General features: G+C 31.8%; 1 protein-coding gene across 2 annotated transcripts in view; it reads left to right on the top strand.

Moving 5' to 3' along the window:
- The first annotated feature begins 4882 nt into the window (after positions 1 to 4882).
- The window catches only part of LOC148311314 (uncharacterized), a 124454-nt gene continuing 115030 nt past the window's right edge, over positions 4883 to 14306 (top strand). For both annotated transcript variants that reach the window (XM_088256876.1, XM_088256874.1), the window contains exon 1: positions 4883 to 5402. In XM_088256876.1, the coding sequence (XP_088113002.1) occupies positions 5308 to 5402 (95 nt within the window). In that variant the 5' untranslated portion in view covers positions 4883 to 5307. The remainder of the gene's footprint in view (positions 5403 to 14306) is intronic.

The raw sequence follows: 14306 nt of genomic DNA, 5'->3' as shown, positions 1-14306 counted from the left end.
ATTTTAAATACGAGTTATGTGAAGATCGTTTAGTAAACCTACTCAAAATAAGCATGGTCTAGAAAACATACACTAAAGCAGTCCTTGAAGTGTCCTTGGAATGCTCCAAAATGTATTTTTTCCAAATCATATGTAGCGGAGGCTACTGATGTGTTAGAATGTTTTGCCGGGAAAGGGTTGATACTTTATTATATTGCTCATTTACTCAAAACAGCTTAAATCAAAATTCTTTATACGCTCTTAACATTTTATTAAATTTCTGTGTATCCAATCGGAACTTTGCATTGGATATATTTTATTAAATTTTCCTTTTTTTACATTTTAAAATCGGTATATATGACATAAAAGTATATTTCAGTATTTAATACCAAAGCCATAATTTTTAGTTTTTATCAATTTTAGGCTCAAATATACAGATTTATACATAATTTCATTCATTTCATTTATTAGTATACATTTCTTTAATTAAGTTGCTCATCTCATAAAACTTAACATTCCAATTTTGTTTTAAACTTATTTTATTTAAAATATTATTTAATGTTAAATATACATATGTACTATGAAATATCATACTTTCCGATGATTATTGTTATCGTCAGGATAGGATGTGTGCTCAAATGAAATAATTATACTTAAAGAAAAAAAACATACATTCCCATATAATAAAAATGTAATATTTATGAATAAGGGTATTGAATATCATAGGCTCTGTTGAAATGTGGAGGTGACTGCAGTCAGGTTAACCAAGCTCGAACGTGTTCACATACAGGTCATGTCTTCCCCTGTATGGGATGACGTCCATAGAAACACCAGGGTTTGGTATTGCGCAATCACCGCCGCTTTCAACCGCTACTACTGACACAGTCTTAAGCACCATTTACACGAGGACATTCACTAAGCCATGTCAATAAGACAATGTGACATCTTGTTGCGTACGCAAATAAGACAATTGCCTAGGCAGTTTGATTATGTACTTAACAGTTGATTGATATAGCCAGTGATTTTTTATGTTTTCTGTGAAAAATATTGCATTTATGACTGCAATTTTTTTTTACTTACATATTTCTTTGGGCATTTTGTCCATCTTTTCATATTATTCTATGTGGTGACAGATTACAATCTATCGCTGTCTTGCTTTCTGTCTTTCTTATCGGCTTAGTTTTTATGTCTCGTGAAGAGCCCTCGTGTAAATGATATGTCTTGTGAAGTGCCCTGGTGCACGCGAACTCGCAATATTTGATGTGTATAGTAGATGAATATTCTACGAGTGTGTTTTGAAAAGTAATACTAAAACCATTTTACTGTATAGTTTACATGTAATTAACTTTAAGTAGACCCAGCTGAGTAGCTAACCTATTTAGCAGCTAGATTTGAGATTATCTACACTTAAAAAATGTTTGGTTTAGGTATAATACACGCTAAATGTGAAGCACCATTAGTCTAGTGATCGTTTTGGATTGTGATTTTTTAGGACTTGTTTAAGATTGATGCACTTCAAATGTTTTAGATGTTAGTTCATGAAAGTAAAAAACAAACAAAAATGGGGAAATTGTGTTCCTCGGTATGTTCTATAAGTTTTTTTTGTTTCAATCAAAGCTTAGCACTAATTCTGAACAGATCCGCTGCCAGCGTTCAGAAAATTAACAGTAGCATAAAATGAATAAGGAAATGCATAAAATTAAATTCTGCCATACTATACGCAGATAATCTCGTGTATACTATAAACCTTTCATGTTCAATAGATTATTTGAGTTTTGAGATTTATTTGTATATTTGTCTCAACAAAAGCAAAGAAGGTTTAGATTGTTACTATGTATACTCACAAAATGTATGTTGAATTCTATCAGTTAGTTTGATTCAGCACTGAAAGTTGTATGGAAAATGCGAAACATCCCCGTCACACATTTTAAAGTTATTGTTTATCAATCACATTACACGGTGTGTAATGTGATAACATAAACTAGCCAATGACGGGCCGTGTAAATGTTTAGGCTTCGGTTATTGTTGAGATTCCAATAATCATCTTATTGATAACAATTCATTGCGGGGTTAATCCGATATAATTTTTTAACTACAGTTTTTATTATTTCTGTTCCAAGATTTCGTATTTATCAGTAAATGGATGAACACACTTAAATTTGTTAGTGACAGAATAAGTAGTAAATCATACAATTGTAGGAATGCGGGCTCTATTGACGGCCATTAGCTTAATGTAAGAATTCAAAATAGTATCTCAAATGTATGTTTACGGAAGAAAAGTTTACACGTTCTACATGAATACTTTGGAACATTGAATTCCATACATGAAACATCTCATTGTACCCTTAAAATAAAACTTAAGAAACATTTCCGTAATGATCTCATAACTGAAAATGATTACCTGTTGTATACAATAATTTTTTTATAGAGTTATGATGAACATTTACACAATGTAACATTAGGATTGTTAGCGAGTAAGTCATATTTTGGGAGTATTTTATCGTAATACTCGTAAGCTTATAACGTTCTTTATAAGGTATCATTGAATCATTGTTATTTTTACATTAAATGATTTACAATGAAGTGCTGTTTTTTAAATCTTTATATGAAGGGTATACATTGAAACGCAAAGTCTAATTGTGCAAAATCATAGATTGGTGTTATACACTATCTTTTTGTTATACACTACGCATACTGTCGTAAACCATAAAATCTTAATTCAATTTTACGGAAGGGTTTAAATGTTTTATATCATCAAAAATGTTATCAATCACCATTATTGTAAAAACTAAAGATATAACTGATTTCAGAATTTTTGATTTGTCGATTTGTAGCCTATAATATTCGTTATAATGATTTCATTCACCGTCAGAATTAAGAAAAGAAAAACATCTCAAGAATATAAGAAATCTGATATTGCTGTCTCTCTTTGGATACCCTTCATATTATCAACTGCTAAAAAATGAGGTTCAGAAATATTATTATTATCTTTAATTTTTGTTATTTCTTTACAATTATTTATTAATTTATTTGAATTTATGATTTTATTTGTGGGTTTAACCTTCCCTTCCCGGTGTTGTGTACCTAGTACACATTGCTTATAATAATTATAATATCTCTATAAATATAATAAATACTAGGCTAAAATGTTTGGTATTCTTCCATAATATATTTACGCATTGATTTAAAAAATAATATTAATAATAATCAGAATTTATCGGATACATCGGAGGTTTTATATATATATATAAACAGCGTGTGAAGAATGTGCGAGAACCGCGATACTATATTCGCGTCTCACTCTTGCATTCATGCATTGCGTAAGGGTGAGGAGCTCAAAGCTCAATGTTCTCTAGCTAGCGGTCAGTAGCTCTTGAGCTCCCGACTAGAGTGGACTATGCTTGTTTCATGAGCGTTGTCAGATGGTTTTTTAATGTTTTCAGCAAATAAATCTAAATTATTGTAATTTTTAACTTCATTTTCATTGATTAAGGGGATTAGCTATGAATGTCCGTATTTTTCCAGTTTAAAATCGCTAATTTTTTATTGTGTAGTGACTACCCAACACCGGGACACGCCTTTTATTTTAGCACCGGAAGGGAAAGGTTAAAAAATATTTATAATTTGTGTCTTAGTAAAGCATCCGGTTTCACAATGCGTTTTGGGAGCTCTTCCAGCAAATTAGCTTACTTGGAAAATTTTACACAACACATTTGCCCCTTTCCTTCATATTAATTCAACGTAAATGGAATCTGTCCAAGAGCGTCAACTATAAATTTGATTTGATTCTATCTAGAGTCTACGGAGTTTTATAGATTAGATACCCTTGAAAACAGGAGAATGTTGTCCGATCAATCCGAGTCGTTTAGTCTTATTGATTCTCCTGGAATAACCAGCCTCTCGTTCCCCTGAATGTTTTTTCTGTATTTGAAAAATATTTAGGATATTTAAAAAATAATTTAACACTACATTTTTTTCAAATGCAAAAACAACACTTTCTGCTCTGTACCGGGTAAATATTCAGTTAAAAATATGTTGCTTTTGCTGGGATATAGTACATTTTCTGGGCATTCCGAAAACATGCACAACTGAAAATTGATGATTTTTAATATATGATGTTGTTGAAGGGAGTGAGTGAAATGTGAATGGTATTATTATAAAAGTACATTTGATTTGTCTTTTTTATGTTTATATATTTATTATTATTATTTCTCTTTTAGTTCAGTTATATTGATTTTACAAATAATTGTTTTTACCTTAAATCTTATTGTATTTAATTTAATTAAATTTGTTTATTCGTTTTATTATTATTATTATATCTTGCCTTGTATTAACCTCTCCCTATTAATGACCGAATAAATAGATAAATTTTATTATTTTTTCAACTACACATTTAATGGAACGTTGTATGTAAATTATTTATTTGTAAGTGAATAATTTTAATAAATAAAGTGAACCCCTCACTTAGTGTTTTATTCAATAACCTGTATATAACCTAAACACAAGTATCTACTTTATTAGAGAAGTAGAAACATTGTATTTTAAATTTTTTGTATATTTACTAGCTATTTTGTATGTTTAAATATGTATTTTGTAAAACAAAAACAAAAAAATTCTACAGAGGGGTTATCCTCTTAGCCTACATGAACCAAATCATCACCAATATGCTTTGTAATGCGTATGGCAAGTTGAAGAGACGAGCGGAGGATAGAGATGGTGGAGACTAATCATGAAATAAGCAAACCAATCATCGCAAAGATTGTATAATAGTAACCCATGAAGAAGACCAAAACTGTCTTGTACGAATTTTCGAGGTCCATATTATACCATGAAGCTGCTCAAGTTACTGGGAGCAAGAATAGGATTAGGAGAGCAGAAGAGTCGAGGGAGAGGTCGAGCATCCGAGAAAGAAGAAGCCGGCGGCGGCGGCGGCACGTGGGGATGGGGGCGCGCGCGCTGCTCCACGTGCGGCCGCCGACCAGAACAGAACAGGCCAGATATAACCCGGCCGCCGCGGGCCGCCACACTCCGGCCACCGCTGCAGGCAGCCGGCCGGCGAGCTCCGCCCGACCCCTTCGCGCGACACTAGCCGCCCTGGAGCGACTACCTATCCACATTGCGGCATTACATAATTCTGTTGGAACAATCGGACAGTTTATATTTACCGGGCCGGCGGAGATGACGCGACTGACAACATTTTTGAGTCGTATTTTTAGACGCTTGCAATGCGCGCCGTAATTCTCCGGACGGTCAATCTCTAATAAAATCTGTAGTGGGAAATATTTCTGAATACAGGGACGATGCCCCTGCGGCAGTGAACGATCAGTCATGCAATCCGAAGTGGTTTCCGTGCTAGAGGGAGAACCGGTGACCGTGTCTCTGCAAGTGCCCGAAGTCCAGCATGAGGCCGGACCCTGGCTCTGGTGAGTGCCCCGACTGCTATTTGTGTGTGGCTACCTGTCCCCGCCTACGCCTACCTTCGCCAATGTCAAGACTTCCCATCGCCGCCGATTCCTTCATCATTTCGAATATAAACCAAACTCACTCTAAATATTTACAAAGCTCCAAATAAAATCAAACGCACCGCTTCCGACGTGGTATCTACAAAATAATATCCTTCGTTCTTGTGGTGTCCAATTTACCGAAAAGCTAATAACAACATTATTATAAGTACATAACAATGAGATACTCCTATAAGTTTTATAATATTTTGAGAAATACATTTATTGTTATCCCACCGGATTCTAATTGGTTTCTTCGCACGCATACATACAAATTTCAAAATGTGATCCATCGTATAATGTAGTTTGAATACACGTTCAAAGTTATTTGCGGATGAGCTTTAAGAATTAAACGAACAGTTTTTCGCACTGACAAAGTCGAGTTGATAAAACTATTCTGATACCGAAAAATTCTCATTATTTTTCCGTTCTCCAACTTATAAAAAATAATATATATATATATATATATATATATATATATATATATATATATATATATATATATATATATATATATATATATATATATATATATATATATATATATACGTATATGGATATATACACATGTCGCAGTTAAATTTAGTTTGCGATCGCCTTTCAGTTGATTAAAAGCCTTCAGTGTCTTTCAAGTCACGCGCATCTATTACATATTTGGACGTTTTAACGTTAATTTTTTATCGTTTGTTTTTTTTTATGAACCTTTTTTTTGTTTATATTCCATAATTACTTCAACACGTATTTCTTTGGAAAATAAACATTGTTTATATGCAATAATGATTATTTTTACATATTTGTAGATTGGACATTCTACATCGATGTAGGTACCATAAATGTACCATATTCGATGGTTACTGATCACTACGTAATAACTATCTACTACACGAGTTTTTGACGTTTAACAACTTAAAGTTCATGCACATGAAACTGCAAATGCGACGATGTACATGTGACATATTTTATCAAGTACAGTAAAACCTCGATATAACGGACCTCTATTTAACCAACTTCGGATATAATGAACAAAAATCCGGTCAATAAATATTATACGCAGTTTCCTAATTTTAGAGAGTAGATTATAAAAAAACAGCAAACTTCAAAAGTGCAAACAAAGCTTAATTCCGCTTTCAACGTAGGATTACTAATGTTCGAATAGGTATTTATTAAAGTTGAGAATTTTCTGCAAGTAAAACCTGTAGCACAAAAGATACAATCCATACAAATAAATAAATGAAATGTCAAGTTATTCACTGATTGCTTTAAAAATTTGACGCAATCTGGCATTCAAATACGCGCGGGTTTTTATCTTTACCATTTAACCAGACGAATGAAATGACTTCGTAGCGTTTATTTTTACTGTTTTTTGTACAAAATAATCGTCAACAGCGTTTATAGAATAGACATGTTTTGCTTTAAAACTACCTCTTTTTGCTTAACTTATTTCAACAGTGTTACATCCTTTTTATAATCAACGAACAAAATTATGTTTTTAATTTAAGTTTTACTTATTAAATACCACTATTACTTAAAATCTATTATGACACTATTTCGATGTATTCTGCATCATTTTCAAACACCGTCAAACACGTAAATGTTGCGGAATGCATCGAAATACGTGTCACAATAGATTTTAAGAAATATTCACGAAGTACAACTAAAATTAAAATTGGATAGGTTTTACCACAAAGTGACCGAATCGATTAATGAAACCAAAATATAATCCTTGCGAAAAATTTCGTTAAACCACATTTTTGCTTCCGATAATAGTTTAGGTTTAAACTAAAGTAAGTTTCGTGGCCCCCAGAGGGACTTAAAAGAGACCTGAGGGGGCAATTATGGTCCTGGGAGAGTAGGGGAGCCCTGGGAAGCAAACAGGGGGGCATAATGTGCTAAAATTTATAACCTCACAAAATTTAAACAATCCATTATTACACAATGTACATACGTATCTAATCTGTTACACACCATACATACTATTACATATCTAATTTTGTGAGTTAAATTTGATACAAACGAAAGATGTTATTTCTCTTTTTGTATCAAAATTTATGTTACATAAACGCAATTTAGGACGTGAAGAATTTTATCAATTTCCGAATCATTCATCAATGTGTTTGTATGATGACAAATGTGATGATGGCATTTTGATCTATTCTCATCACTTGGAAGCACTCTAACAATGGTGAAGATATTCTCACAATGGAGATTCCCGATCGGATATTAGAGCCATTTTTGAATACTGAATCGGAAATGCAGTTAAAAGAGAAATTGATATTGAAATATGGACCAACAGTGAGTTAAAATTTAAATTCACACACGGATACCAAGAATTCTGGTTACAAAGGCAGATAGATACCCACACTTTATCTTATTTTATATTTAATTTATAAAAGGTACCCAAGGGGGCCTTGTGTAATTTTGTGTCTAAAAAGGGGGCCATGGGTCAAATTCGTCATGGGTCTATACAATGAACATTGTGGTAGACTTGATGTTGATATGTGATGTTTCCGAATGACATTTCTATTCTCCAGAAACTTTCAACAACTGAAAGACTATACGAAATAATTCACATAATAGATTCGGACCTACTTTGGGTATATTGCTAGGAAGAACGAATATTGAGAATCTGCTCGTAATAAATACAAATGAGGGTAAGCGAGAAAGTGGACGGTTTCCCATAAAAAAGACTGTCCCAATAAAGAATCCAACCCAGCATCTGGAGAAATTAAAACAAATTATGCATAAAGTACCTGGCATTCCAGGAGACCACGACAGACACCACTGACCGAGACAGTAAAAATGACCTTTTTATGAAAGCTTCTTAAAAATAAATCAGTGTGTATTTTTGAAAAACTCGGGTGGAAATTAAATGTATTCAATCTACATCATCTACAAGAAACTTTAAGAAAAATATCAAAGATGTATTTCAATCAAAACGTTCATAAAATAAATTTCGTCTGCACATTCCGATGCATTTCATTTCATTTCCAAGGTATTTTTACAGCAGACCGGCTCAGACGTTAGTGCAAAAATACACGAACACAGCAGCACCTAACATATGAACGTATGATATGTGGTACCTATGCATTATGGGTAGCTGGTACTACGCTAATATCCAATATGTTTATATAAGCCTGTTTATCTCTGGTGCAGTAGATTCGCAATACAGTACCTACGCAACACTCGCCAGTAAAGCCGGGAAATTTAAAGTTATTTTTGATCTGGTGTGTGGGCGCCCGTTATAAATACATATATGTATTTAAATACACCCAATGAAAGCTTTCTAGGCATACCCACCGTACTCTGGGAGACAATCGATTCAAACATCATTGTTATTTTTGATGAACAATATTTCGGCATTAGTATTTATTGCCTGTTTTATAATTTGTTTTCGCGCACGTTGTATGTACATACATATTTTCTGTTTTCCTCTATGAGCCATGAGCTATAAGAGAGTGGAGAGAGATTGACGCGTGAGATGTGTTGGCGGCGAACGCTGTGAATTTCTCGAACGACTTTGCGTACCGATGACTCGATCATCAGAGAAATACATATTAAAGATGTTCACGGTCCGCATTGAAGCGCATTCTTCTATGGCTACGTTGTGATAGGTGTCGCAGAATATAGGGTCATCGAAAAATAATGCCAGCGTTGAAAATAATTGTTGTAAAAAAAACTATTAAAGATAATTCAATAAAAAAAAATTTATGTGCTGTAAAAGATTTATATATTTTTCGATGTGTGCGCCGTTCGTCGCTCCGCAGATGTCTAGTATGTAGTCGATTTCTCGCCACATATCGCTCACTCCTTTCAAGAACGTCATAAATCAAAATACTAGATTTTTCAGGAGAGCGTTTTTAATGTTAAATATTATAATACAATATATTAAACATAAATATGAAGCCACTTTTTGAACATTTTACTGTGCAACAGATCTTTTTTGGTAAAAGCTAAAGGTTTTTTCTCCATTTGAAAAATATTTAGGATATTTGAAAAAACAATTAAACAATACCTTTTCTTCAAAATGCAAAAACAACACTTTCTGCCCTGTAGCGGGTAAATATTAAGTTAAAAATATGCCGCTTTTGCAGGGATATAGTACATTTTCTGGGTATTCCGAAAACATGTACAACTGAAAATTGTCGATTTTTGATTTATGACGTTCTTGAAAGGAGTGAGCGATATGTGCAATCATTTCAGGAGTAACTGTCGAGATACTGGCAGAAATTTGCTCCCGCAGGTGATCCAAATCCCGAATCTTTTCTGCGTACATGATGTTTTTGATATATCCCCAGAAAAAGAAAGCTAAAGGGGTAAGGCCAGGACTTCTTGGAGGCTAGGCAATGGGGTCTCCTCTACCAATCCTGCTGTTGGGAAAGCGCGCGTTCAATACGCCGCGTACTTTGCTTGCACATGTCAAGGTCACGTTATATTTCAACAAAAAAAACGTACTTATACCAGCTAGCGTTCAGTGATAGTATTACTCGTTTAACGTAAAGGGTTTCGATGTGATTTTTTTTAATGTTGGCATTATTTTTCGATGGCCCTGTATATAGGAAGAGCCAGTTAATAGTACAGAGGACCAATCCGATTGAATCGGACCAATGTCACATAGAGTGATATAGGACTCTCGTTTCTGGAAGTCCCACGGATAGCGCACTTCGGATAGATAAAAACACCCACCGCACAGTCCATAACAGTAAGCGCTACCCTTATTCATAAGGCCTAGGGTGAAAATGTTTTGGTGTTGCATATATCGATCAAAATTTAGTAAAACGGTAAGGATAACTAGATCAATAGCTAGTTTAATGTCAATCAAATAAAATGTTAAAAGTAACAATAAATTTGGATTGTAAACAAAAATTTACATTTAAAGAGATTTGAACAATGAAATAATGAATATACATTAAAAAATATGATTTTACGTTGTAAATTCTTTCTCATCCACTTTGCTTTCAGAAAAGTATAAATAGCTATCAAATTTTAGAGTCATTTTGAACTAGTGAAAAAAAAACGAAGTGTTTCTTCAAAAGACATAAACGTTCTTTGTTATATGCGCCGTAATTTTTGAAAGTGGATTAACTTTTTTTTCCATGTATTAAGATATTAGAGGGTTTGTGTGTGAATGAATCTAAAAATGTTTGCAAAGGATACCATCTTTTTATTATATATATATATATATATATATATATATATATATTATATATATATATATATATATATATATATATATATATATATATATATATATATATATATATATATATATATATATATATATATATATATATATATATATATATATATATATATATATATATATATATATATATATATATATATATATATATATATATATATATATATATATATATATATATATATATATATATATATATATATATATATATATATATATATATATATATATATATATATATATATATATATATATATATATATATATATATATATATATATATATATATATATATATATATATATATATATATATATATATATATATATATATATATATATATATATATATATATATATATATATATATATATATATATATAATAAAAAGATGGTATCCTTTGCAAACATTTTTAGATTCATTCACACCCAAACCCTCTAATATCTTAATACATGGAAAAAAAGTTAATCCACTTTCAAAAATTACGGCGCATATAACAAAGAACGTTTATGTCTTTTGAAGAAACACTTCGTTTTTTTTTCACTAGTTCAAAATGACTCTAAATATATATATATATATATATATATATATATATATATATATATATATATATATATATATATATATATATATATATATATATATATATATATATATATATATATATATATATATATATATACATATATATATATATATATATATATATATATATATATATATATATATATATATATATATATATAAACACGCGTATTCGAATGCAACGCTGTGTCAAAATTTTTAAGTAATAGGTGATTAACTTTAGGAAGTGTAAGAACGAACGAACGAACGAACAATTTAATATTTTATTTATATGGACTTGACAATGTGTTGTGAAAGGTATCAGATACAGTGTGACTGTTGCAGTGTGCTGTGATGAATATTCAATTTCGGAATAATTTTTAGAAAAGAGTCCCAAATTTCACTGCTATATGATGTTAGTATTGGCCCAGGGAAAAAAGTGCCTTTCAATCATTTTATCAAATCCAATTTCTTGACCTAAATATGACGTCATTGTGACGCTCTTCAGCAATGTTCACGCACCTCGATACATAGAAAATCCGGATTATAAATAAATTCCGAATTGTAAACCGTAAATATATTTTTAGTGACCTTACTAACGCGCACTAGCGTGAACTAAATAGATTGCTTGTCTGACACGAAAATTCAGTAATAAACGTGTCAATGGATTCCGAGGAAAGCGAATTAATCACACCGTCAAAATATTAATTTTATTTGTGTCTTTTACTATGCATAATAAAATAAGCAAACATGCTACTTTGGATAGTCCAATTACCTACATTACTGCGGGAACAAATTGTATGCGAGAACCCAAACGACCTGACGGGTTGAAGGCTAATTTTGATCTTGTAAAGAATTTTCTCTCCCCTTGTGTCCTACCCTTATCTAGGTAAAATATCACTATCCATCATTTATCTATTAAATTACCGCTCCATATCTCATACGCTTAAAATCAAATCAAATAATAAAATACAAAAATATGCTATTTGTGGAGGTCCTCACCAAAACGTTACATTTCCATTATACTTAAATGATTTTAAGTAATTAGGAATTCTAGCTTGTAAAATTGTTACGTTTTGGTACGATTTAATGATTTCATATTGGTTTACGCTTAAAATCAAATCAAATAATAAAATACAAAAATTTGATATTTGTGGAGGTCCTCACCAAAACGTTACATTTCCATTATACTTAAATGATTTTAAGTAATTAGGAATTCTAGCTTGTAAAATTGTTACATTTTGGTACGATTTAATGATTTCATATTGGTTTAACACAGGATTGTTTTGTCGCAACTTAAATTAATTTCGATATAATACAGTAAACAGAACAGATTTGCATTTAAATATTTTTTTGTGCAATACTGGAAATGCAACTTTTTGGTGAGGACCTTCACGTTTTATGTAATAGAATTACATTACTAAATCAGCTATTATATACGGAAACCCCAAGTGACCCGACGTACTAAGGCCCAGTATTAGATAAATCGCAACTTATTTTATTTAAACCCAGGTAACATTTGACGTTATTATTTTTGTTTCTTAAATCATCGTTTTTGTACTGAAAAAATATTTTTTCTTAGAATAAATACATGGTTTGAAAAGAAAAGAGTTTTTGAAAGGTCCGGAGTTTAAAAAAAAATACAAAAATAGTCTTCTATTACTTATATATACTAAAAACACAAAAAAATATTTGATAAAAAAATGGGTTATCGTTACTCGTTATCACGTTCGGCTCTCAGCGCAAACGGACGCTTACTAAATTATATTATTGCGAGTAAGGCCTTAATCAGGTTGACCTTGTAAAGAAAGCTTCATTTACGCCTATTCTCACCCCTCGTATTCCATCCACCGTTATCCTGTTAAAATATTATGATTTTCCATCATTTATCTACAAAATGACCGCTTTATATACCATACGCTTAAAATCAATATAAACACAACCATATTTATGGAAGCATTTCTTCGTTGTTGTATTTTATAGATAACTTTGATATTAAATGAATATTTCTGTTTGAAACTGTTCATCAATTCAAACCCTTATCCACACCCCAATGGTGCATAGGGCACTGCATTATATAAACGCAGTGTTATCTTGATCGTAAACATATGAAGGAAAGGCGATCAGCCCTCCCCTTCAGATACCAATCCAGGGTAATATTTAAAAAACGCACGCTCGGCTTCCGTTCTAGAGGTCCTGGGTTCGATTCCCAGGGGAGGGGGGGTCAAATAAATATAAGTACTTTTTCCACTGTTACGTAAGTAAAATAAACTGAAACGCTGTAATATTTGTTGTATACTAGAATCTCTTTTTAGAAAGCACGATGCGATATACCTTGGATGTTCAAAATACCTAGTACTATGCAAAAGCCGACGACAGGATAACAAATTTGGAAATTTAACAAAGGATCACAACGCAGAAGAAGCTATGTATTGTGCACGTGATCCATCCACTTGCATGCAACACAAGGAACTCACAAAAACAGTCATAACTGTCGGTTAACATATCGCTCACTCCTTTCAAGAACGTCATAAATCAAAAAACTTGATTTTTCAGGAGAATGTTTTTTAAGTTTAAAAATATAATACAATGTATTTAAAATAAATATCAAGCCACTTATTGAACTTTTTACTGTGCTACAGATTTTTTTAGGTATAACGTGAAGGTTTTTTCTCTATTTGAAAATTATTAAGTATATTTAAAAAAATAACTAAACAACACCTTTTCTTCAAAATGCAAAAACAATACTTACTGCCCTGTAGCGGGTGAATATTAAGTTAAAAATATGCCGGTTTTGCTGGGATATAGTACATTTTCTGGGCATTCTGAAAACATGCACAACTGAAGATTGACGGTTTTTGATTTATGACGTTCTTGAAAGGAGTGAGCGATATGTTCAATGGATAATTATCAGACGGGAGGAATATCTAATTTAACATATTCAACCTACAAAGGATTGTATTAGACTCGTTTTGTGTTTATTACAGCCGACATAATCAATTCATCATTTTCTTGTGGAAAATTCGCCTTCATAAATACGTTGTTTTCGCAAGTTGGTAATG

The sequence above is a fragment of the Brachycentrus maculatus genome, unplaced genomic scaffold (genome assembly GCF_059751285.1).
Source record: "Brachycentrus maculatus isolate JH-2025_06_01 unplaced genomic scaffold, ASM5975128v1 h1tg000068l, whole genome shotgun sequence".
NCBI lineage: Eukaryota > Metazoa > Arthropoda > Insecta > Trichoptera > Brachycentridae > Brachycentrus > Brachycentrus maculatus.
Note: the sequence above shows the minus strand (reverse complement) of the source record. Positions and strands in the feature narration are given on the sequence as shown.